General features: G+C 36.8%; 1 protein-coding gene across 2 annotated transcripts in view; it reads right to left on the bottom strand.

The window, feature by feature from the left end:
• Positions 1 to 469: 469 nt before the first annotated feature.
• hk1 (hexokinase 1) overlaps positions 470 to 9,947 on the bottom strand; it is an 18,510-nt gene continuing 9,032 nt past the window's right edge. For both annotated transcript variants that reach the window (XM_046834494.1, XM_046834486.1), the window contains 16 exons: positions 9,697 to 9,845; positions 9,481 to 9,600; positions 7,554 to 7,649; positions 7,290 to 7,389; positions 6,657 to 6,840; positions 6,399 to 6,554; positions 5,969 to 6,202; positions 5,088 to 5,392; positions 4,420 to 4,568; positions 3,757 to 3,876; positions 3,571 to 3,666; positions 3,306 to 3,405; positions 2,950 to 3,133; positions 2,200 to 2,355; positions 1,817 to 2,050; positions 470 to 1,730 (listed from right to left, as the gene is read on the bottom strand). In XM_046834494.1, coding sequence (XP_046690450.1) covers positions 1,583 to 1,730; positions 1,817 to 2,050; positions 2,200 to 2,355; positions 2,950 to 3,133; positions 3,306 to 3,405; positions 3,571 to 3,666; positions 3,757 to 3,876; positions 4,420 to 4,568; positions 5,088 to 5,392; positions 5,969 to 6,202; positions 6,399 to 6,554; positions 6,657 to 6,840; positions 7,290 to 7,389; positions 7,554 to 7,649; positions 9,481 to 9,600; positions 9,697 to 9,845 — 2,531 coding nt within the window. In that variant the 3' untranslated portion in view covers positions 470 to 1,582. The remainder of the gene's footprint in view (positions 1,731 to 1,816; positions 2,051 to 2,199; positions 2,356 to 2,949; positions 3,134 to 3,305; positions 3,406 to 3,570; positions 3,667 to 3,756; positions 3,877 to 4,419; positions 4,569 to 5,087; positions 5,393 to 5,968; positions 6,203 to 6,398; positions 6,555 to 6,656; positions 6,841 to 7,289; positions 7,390 to 7,553; positions 7,650 to 9,480; positions 9,601 to 9,696; positions 9,846 to 9,947) is intronic.

Raw genomic sequence — 9,947 nt, 5'->3', positions numbered from 1 at the left:
CCTCTATGATCATTAAAATTTGGCACTTAGAGCCTTACAACTGCTAATTTTTCCTGCTTCCAATGCATCAACTTTTCAGACTTGACTATTAACTTGCAGCTGAATATATCCACCCCTTGACAGGTCATGTGTAATGGAACAAGATAATCAATATTTACATTACCCGTCTGTGGTTTTAATGTGTGGCTGATTGGTGTATGTGCGCATGTCTCCCTGAGACTGACTGGCACCTCATCATTTGTTGTATGCCTGCCTCACATTTCTAGGATAGGCTCCAGATCCACAAGATCATCAATTTGGATAACCATAGAATTAACCATTCTGTTTTCAGTTTAGTACTTAAACAAATTGTTTATTAATTATTACTATGCTATAAGTGCATTGAGGCAGTTCAATAAATCAAGTATTGTAGTGCATTATGGATATAAATATGACATTCATTTATTAAGCAAGCTATAAGAGACAGAAACTGGCTCATCAAAATAGTTTAATTATGCTCTTTTATCGAACATCTACATTTAGTGCACCTATTAATTGTACAAAATGAATGGACACTAGACCATGTAAGGCATGCATTCACCCTACTACAGCACAGGTTCAGTCACAGTAACTACACAAGATCACATAGAAACACCCAGTTGGATTACACACAATGATACATTGACTGGAGATTTGCACCTTTCTATTGCAGGGTTGAAGATCGCATATTTACACAGCACGCAGGCTCACGTGTATCAACTACTTTCAGACAAGCAATATGTAATATAAGCTGATGCAACTGCTCCAGCTGAAAGCTGTAATTTAGAAAGGGTCAGATTACAAAGGCAAAAAGTTTTCATTCTAGGTTGCATCTCAATGACATGATCGGTCTGTGCTTCAAGTCAGGGGTACAGAAGCCGGGATTACGGAGTGTATGGAAACAGTAGACATGGAGTTAACATTAATTGCACTCTCAACTCCCTTGCACAGCCCTCTTCAAACCCGTGCGTCTCAATCAGATGTTATTAGCCAGCTTAACTTTCACGTAATAATCCTGTTTTTCTGGGAAATGCGAACCGATTAAAATTTGACCATCTCATAACTTAAACAAACTCGTAACATTCTTTCTCTAGCAAACCCAGTCATTGCTTTAACATTCCGACAATACATTGGTCAAATACAAAAATAAAATAAATAATATATTCATTTATTTATAAATAATTGATCTTACCACTGTGCCTTGAATATCTTCCCTTTTTGTTAATATATATCTAAAATGTTTACAGCAGTTAAAAATGTATATATATATATATATATATATATATATATATATATATATATATATATATATATATATATATATACACACACACACATCTTATACTAAGCAATGTGGGATAAAACCTATTCTTAAAACACCTACACAGACACCCAACAGTGAGACACAGTGAATGGCTTACAGTTATAGTTAGTTCAAAATGGAGTGAAATATGAAGTATGTAGGACCCCATGTTCTGGACTGAAAGCCCAGTAAAGCTCAGTAAGGGGGTGCTAGGAAGAAATGTTCAGCGCTCGTTTAAAGTAAGAGGGGACTAGACAGTCTTTAGTTCTTTTGTTCTTGCTCACGTAGGCGGCATCCAACAGCAGTGATCAGTGCAGCACCTTTTCCACTTCCATCTTCAGAGAGCAGGAAATTCACATTGCACTTGGGCGCGAGTTCTTTCACAGTCTGATGCATTATCCGGGAGAAACTAAACAAGAGTGGTAAATTGTTAGTTTTAGTGTAAATAACCCAACATACTGCAACAAGTACACCCATTCTGATCTGGTTACTCACTGTGGATGGAGCTTGTAGAGCGTGCCATCTACCCCGACGGTGATGTCCAGATGGTCCAGTCCTCGGTTCTCCCTGATTTTGTCCACAACAGCTGCCATCCCCGCACCGCAAATCTGTGCGGCTCGGAGTGACACTACGCCACACACCTCCTTAACGATGATACTGTCATCGCATGTGCTGTCCAAACCCAAGTGCTGCAGAATAGATCTGACTTGCAGTAGTGCCAGACGATCACTTGAGGATGATATCGGTATGAGTTTTAGACAACAGCAGTGTAATTAACTCCTTGGAATAAGACTAATCAAAACAAAACACTTACATAACAAATAAACAAAATGTATTATTTAGCATGATTAATGAGTTATAAGTCAAGTATTAAATACCTCTCAATCTGGGACAGGAATTTGGTTTCAAATATGCCCCTAGTCTTGAGAGTCTCAGAGATTTGGCCCCTGAACAGGAAGCCACGCTTTGTCAAGTCAATGAGGATGTTTCGCACAATCTCACCAAGGTACATCCCACTGCACATCTTCTCATACCTAGAAACCAAAGGCATCAAGATACAATGTGCTCATGTTTTAACAACCATTAAGCATTAACAGAAACATTAAGCACCTTCATTTAATTAGAACAAAAACAATTGTATATTAGTATATTAGTTTAGAAACTTGTCAATTTTGCTCCCCATTGGACTGATAAACTCCAGTGCACTTAATTCTATATATACATGACATCTGCAAGTGTCTTGATAGTTAAGGCCACATAAAGTAAACAACAGACACTAGAAAAATGTTGTTGAATATTTATGGCCAATGCACCAGGGATAGCCAGATGAAGGGCTAGTCTCTGTTGTTCCACTAGAGGGCAAAATAGAACTTAATTTCATTTGCAAGCTAAAAACTGTACCTATGGCACGTTCCAGGAGAACTATTTAAAAGTTATTGCAATCAAAAACGTTCGTTTTCATTTGAAAAAAAAAAAAAAAAGAATTGTAATTAATTCCCTTCAATAAAAGATTTGTGGGAAAAGAGTATGAAGCTGAGACCTACAGTATCTACAGATCATTCCTTAAAGATATCACCTAAACTGTATGGATATAAGAAATTCGGTATGTTATTTAAACAGAAATTCACCTCTGTTTGCCAGGGTTAAGAGAAAGATCATCCACATTTCGGTCATATTGGGTCCTGATGTCGTCCAGGCAGCCGTTGTCTCCAAATGCACCCCATTCCATGTTCACACACATCCTGCCTTCATCTCCCGCCACTGTCTCAATGTTCCGCATTTCTTCCATGTAACAAGCGTTACTGCCCGTTCCTGCAATAAATAAAAAAAGGTGGGTTTATTTTGTCATTCATTTAATTCACAATTTAAATGAAATGCTCTTTATTGTATATGTGCATAAGGAAAGTTAGCCATTAGCTTCTTTTGTTTTTCCTCAGAGGGGAATCCACTACATGGATTTGAATGCACAAATTTGTTCATTTACCTGCAATAAGGCCAACTTCACATGTTGGTTCCTCATAAGCACAGGTCATCATGGTTCCCACTGTGTCATTAACCACTGCCACCACATCCAAATCAAACTCCTGCAGTTAAGATTATACATACACATCACTATTTGATCAATCAAGTAATCAATATGCTCAATTCTACAATACCCAAATAAAAAATACTTAATACTTCCCAAAGTCACAATATTAAGAAAAAACAACTGTATAAAAAGTGCTGACCATCATTCAGCTAGATCTCACCTCTCTCCTTTTAATCCCCTCTCTTAAGAGATTGACTACATCCTCTCCTTCACAGTCTGTGGCCTTAAAGCCTTTTGTCCAGTTTACTAGGATACCCTGTATCAGAACCAAAACGGTAAAATCAGCTTAAAACGTCAATTAAAGCAAATAACATAGAGAGTCATATTGATATAAAAGAAAGCTTACAGCATCAAGGCTGGTTTGTCTACATGGGAAAGAGAAAGTGAAGCCCAAAGGAAGCCTAGCATTCTTCATTCCCATGTAGTCCAGGAAGTCTGATATGCAGGCAACGATGTGATCAAAAAGCTACAAGAGAACATAGAAACACGTTATAAATTGATTACAATAAAATATGTTCATTAGAAATGGTTTGGGTATACTCGTCCCCATAGAAGGAAGTGTCTCTTTGTGACAGACCACCTTTATCCTACAATGAAATATTTCTATACTGATTGGAGTTGTCTTTTCCAGATTGACTTTGGCCCTTTCCACAATGGTTTAGTGAAAATATAAGTATATACAATGTTTGCTATTGCTTTCATAATAACCAGCATTTACCACCATTTTAAATCCTATGGGAGATTTTGGACCAATGTTATAAATGGTTCTCTCAGAAAGCATCATCAAAATGCCAAATGAGAGAAAATCCTTTGAAATTTTGGTTTCATCCTAACTAAAACTTATAGAAGCTGTATAAAATGAAATTCATCTTTTTTGGTGACTCTTGTATGCCCAAAACCATACAAAAAACCTTTATGCATTTCCCTTCAATTTGTTCACTTATTTGTAGTCCGAATTTTCCATTAGCATATTAACTGAGTACAGACACATATATAAGTAACTGCTCACCTCTTCTCCTGTTCCCTGCATCACCTCGATGGGAATGGCATAGATTTTGTTATGCATCTCCACAGTCCGTCTCTTACCACTGCGAATTTTCACTAAGAGCACCCTAAAGTTTGTGCCTCCAAGGTCCAAAGCCAAGAAGTCTCCATTTTCTAAAATGCATGGATAAATTAGAAAACAGTGTGCAGGCAGTTTTCATTCTTAGACAATCAATCTAAAAAAACAAATATTATTTTTGTCTATAGATTATTTAAAAAATTAATAATAATTATTATTATTATCTGTCTAAAAGGGTAACCATGATCTTTATTATGGCCATGAAAAACTACCTTCTGGCTTTGCTCTGTTTCAAAAACCTTATGACCTTAATCACAGTCTGGTGTGAAGCCTTGGGTTCTTAAAATAATGCCTTGTATTGGGTTTTCTTATGATTACAGTGTGCTGCAGTGCAGCAGAGATATACAGCATTTAAAAGACTAGTGGGTATTTACAAATGAATGTTGTGGTAAAGTATTGTTATCTAAGACAGAAGATAAAAATTAGAGTAATAGACAGAAGGACAAAAAGACAAACAGAAATGCTTCATACAATATAAATATATAAATTATAATGTTCAAAGTAAACTTACAGAAATACTCTTAAATATTTAACCAATTTTGACAAAATGTTACCTGTGCCATCTGGAGTACTGCGCACGTAAGTGGGCAGCATCTTAACTGTAGCTGTGCTTTGAGTCTTCTTGCCCAGGCCATTCAGGATCTCTGTGTGCATCCTCTTCTTCACCTCTAGCAGCTGATCTTTGCTGAGGCGGAACTCTGCCAGCGTTTCGGCAATCTGGCGTGTCTGATCAGCCAATCTCGAGGCCCAGGCTGTTACCAAGGCAGCACCTTTGCCACTTCCACTCTCTGAGAGCAGGAAGCGAACATCACACTCGGGTATCAAACGCCGCACAGTCTTATGGAGCCGACGGGCATACCTGAGACAAGTGCAAATTAAATTAATTAATGATTAAATTTATTTATCTAATAATCTGGTTTGTTTATTCATTTAGCTTCAGAAATGACTTTTATTTCCTAAGGGTCAGTAGATCTATAATAAATGTGTCAGATGCAGTCTTCTAATAATGGAACCAGACGTGTTTTCAAACAAAAACAAATTATTGGATAGACACTCTTTTGGTTGTCTTGTCATGGCATATAACCTTTTTTAAAGGGTATGAAACAAGCAGAAAGTCCCTGAGGAATTACAAATGTCACATGGATCAGCATGCCATACAGTTTAGAAAGCTCGCCTAATGCTCTGGCCAAGCTTACTTGATACATGATATGATTATATTACTGAGGACACATCTGTTTAGAGAACTAAGTCTGATGAAAAGAAGCAGTTGTAGTCTAAGCCCTGTAGAGTATAGCCTGTGATTATACATAGTGTATGTATAATCATATTATGTCGTTCAAAATAATTCAAAGAAATCAATAAACAGCAATAGAATAAACGTAAATTTCCAGGAATCATAATAAAGTATAAAAACAGAAAGAAAGTAAATCATTACTGTGGGTGCATCTTGTAGAGTGAGCCATCTATGGCCACAGTAGAACGGAGACGGGGGACATTCTTGTTGTCCTTCAGGCGATTTAGAATCGCACCCAGTGCAGAAGCAACGAGATTGGCAGAGCGGAAAGAGACGATAGCACACACATGCTGCACAGCGATGCAGTCATCTGCTGATGGCTCCACTCCCAGACGGGTTAGAATTTCCTTGGCTTTGTTCAATCCCTCTTTACTCCTTGAAAACAGGATAAGCATCAATGATGACAGTATAAGGAAAAAAAAACATGTAATGATTTATATACATCAGCAAAAAAAAAAAAAAAAAAACATTAATTGCAAGATCATTTTCATAAATAATCGATTGGTGAATTCAAAATAAACAGCATGACATGAGCTATTGCACAAGAATAATGTTAGATTGTAAGACTTACTTCTCAATAGCAGAAACATGCTTTGTTTCAATTTTGCCTTTAGTCAGTAGTTCTGGAGTGATGCGGCCTTCAAATAGCAGACCCTCTTTGGCCATCTTTACAAGAATCAGCCTCACCAACTCCCCGAGGTACATTCCGCTGACCATCTTCTCAAACCTAAGACCAGAAAAAGCTTCTCTCATACCTAACAAACGACCCATCACTCTCACTTTCAACTGAAATTGTATAGGTTATATTTAGTGTTGTTTTGTGGCTTACAATTGTTTGCCAGGGTTAAGAGATCCACGGTCGATATCCCGATCAAATTCAGTACGTATGTCCTCCAGCATGCCATCATCTCCAAAAGCTCCCCACTCTGTGTTGATGCACATCCTACCCTCATCTCCTTCAACCATGTCAATATGTCTCAACTCCTCCATGTAGCATGCATTAGTGCCTGTACCTAAAAATGGAAGCCCAGAAACATGAGGTAACATTTTTAGTCACCAGGCTTTTGCAGATTTGTGATAATGTGCACTAAGAGCTGCGCAAGGCTCATGCTGGACTAGGTAATAACTGAAATCACTACAAGGCCAATTAAAAAAGAAACCAAAGATGACCTCCACTTTAATTTCCTAGTGTCATAATTATATGATACTTGTATTGCAAATAAACATTATCATTTATTTCAAGTTTCCTTTCCCCCCAGGAAAATATTAATCAGGATGTAAAAGAAAAAATAGAGAAAATGAGTATTAAGCACTTGAAATGCCAATTCATGGCATATAATATTTTCTATGTTGCTGTTGACAAATATTACATAGGGACATACTGTATCTTCTCTAAGCCCTCTACAGTAAACTTTCAGCTGTAAAAACAATTGTTTACAAGGGATTTACTTTACTCCCTTACCAATGATCATCCCAACTTCACAGCGCTGGTCATCAAAGCCGCAGGTCATCATCGTTCCCACAGTGTCATTGACCACTGCCATGATATCTGCTTCATAGTCCTGGAGACAGCATATTTTCTTTTAAGCCCAGCTGGCTTGAAACATTTTCTTGTTTAAGAAAACCCAACCAAACAACGACTAGCTTATTGGGGCTAAAATATATAAAAGCTCTACTGCATGTTAACTTTTCATTTATAATGTGTTCACTGATAAGAACTCCTCACCCCTCGCTTTTTAATAGCTTTGTTCAGAAGCTTCACTACATCCATCCCTTCCACTCCGCTGGCTTTGAAACGTTTTGTCCAAGTCAGCAAAACAGCCTAAAAAAGAAATATAATTTATCACACACTCTCTTAAATACGTCTAAGACTTAGTGAAGTGATAATATTTTAGTGACTGAACTGATGACCACAGTAATAGAAAATACAGGACAGTAACCCATTGACACTGAATTTAATTGGTTAATAGAATAATGTAATATAATTTATCACATTTTCTTAAATATTTCCAAGATGTAATGGTCTAATAATGTTTTCGTGAGAGATCTGATGGTTTTATTTAAACTACATTAACTACAAAATGCCACTGTTGGGCCTTTGAGCAAGACCTTTAACCCTAACTGCTCATCTGCAACAGTAAGTCTCTCTGGATGAGGCCTCTGCCAAATGCCTTAAATATAAGTATCCAAGATGTAATGATTCAACAATGTCTTAGTAACAAATCTGATGATTTTGTTTGACCTACATTAAAAGAATAAAAAGGCAGTGACCCACTGACACTGTAGATACCATGTTAAATGGCATTATACATATATTGTTTTGCTGCACATTTAACATCAGTTTCAGTTTCAAATCATTTGCATTTCAGCCTTTTTTTAATAGATTTTATTATATACTTTTTCCATGCTCATCCATAACAAACAAATAAAGAAAAACAAACATAGCCCATTGTAAAACCCAGCTAGTTTAAGCAGATCACGTGTAAACGGCGTGCCTTGTGCATGCTGACCAATCACATCAACGCTTTTCCTGACAATTCATTTTTGACCAATCACTCTCAAGTATAAAACGTGTCCGCTTTCTTGCTGAATTGTTTGAGCTCGCGCTCGCTAACGGCTAACCCGGTAACGGTATTAACGTTTTTTTTTTCGTTTCACAGTTAGTATGAAATAAAATAAACGTTACAGCAGTTTCATTGGCCTGCAGTGAAACTCTACTGGAATAATAATAATAATTAAAAAAATTACATGAGCTACAGAGAAAACAGTAACTAAACATGTAACTGTAAGTACCCACACGTTCAGTATTTTTGTTGTATCTGACGCATTTATTCTATATTTATATATATTTATACTATATTTATAAGCACATACATATACATGTATACATTTTCTTTAAAAATGTTCATTTATTTATCAATTTTGTGAACTATACACAGAACAGGTGGGGAAAATATTGTAATATTGTTGTATTTATCCATTGTACATTAATAATTGTATGTATCCAGCCTTTAAATATCGAACAGCAAATGTCTTTAGTTAGTCTCCATGAAATGCCAAGAGTCAGATAAAACAGGGCTCCCTAAAATGTGTGTATATATGTGAATGTGAAGCTGGTCCGTGATGCAAAAAAGGTTTGAGATAAAATAGATAAAGTATAATGTAGTGAGGTCAAGGGCAGGTGAAGCTCTGGACAGCTGGACAGACAGAGTCAGATTTACACATATATGAACCCCAAAAAGATTCAATTATTAAATTTTTGATAAATAATGATTAAATTCTTAATAACTAAGCTGATGGGTGATGGCTGCATCTCATGGCACTTTTTCCCGTGGAGTTTTATCGATAGCAGCAAGCCTAAATCACTTTTACACAGATATGTGAAATATGTTACCTAGACTATGGAAGGCAATGCCATGAAAATGTTTGCAAAAAGTACAGAGGTGATAATCACACAAATAGTCACGAGCACATGCTTATTCTCCATGCTCAGTTCAGTGTGAACTTCATCGTGCCTTGCCAGGAATTACAATTTCACATTTCATTAAATTTTTTTTTTTTATTATTGAAATATACCTGCCTCCATGAACTACCTGTTATCTCAACAATTACAGCAGTGAAAGCAAAATCTAGATTTCAGCTCCTTCTTTTACCTCATCCAGTTTGGTTTGAGCACAGGGGAATGAGAAGGTGAATCCCACTGGAAGTTTCTTATCTTTGATGTTATGCTTCTCCATGAAGTCCCCCAGGCATTCAGCAACATGGTCAAATAACTGCAAAAACACAAAGAGGTTACACCTCAACACTTCTTTAAACACAATTACGTGTGGCCCTGTTTGTGTGATACTACATGTTGTAATAAAGCATACCCGTGTTCCACTGCCATGCATGATGTCTTCTGGAGTCTCATAGACCTGACTCTCCATCTGCACGGTTTGCTTCTTTTCATGAGAAACTTTCACTCGCAGGATTCGGAAATTAGAGCCTCCCAGATCCAGAGCAATGAAATCCCCCTTCTCTGTAACAGAGCGGAATTGAAACATGAAAAAATCAAGCAGACAAATGAAAATCTTATAACATTATTTAACAAGATCACTTTTTATCCACTGCAAAGTTTTAT

Source organism: Silurus meridionalis, chromosome 2, assembly GCF_014805685.1.
Source record: "Silurus meridionalis isolate SWU-2019-XX chromosome 2, ASM1480568v1, whole genome shotgun sequence".
NCBI classification, from domain to species: domain Eukaryota; kingdom Metazoa; phylum Chordata; class Actinopteri; order Siluriformes; family Siluridae; genus Silurus; species Silurus meridionalis.
Note: the sequence above shows the minus strand (reverse complement) of the source record. Positions and strands in the feature narration are given on the sequence as shown.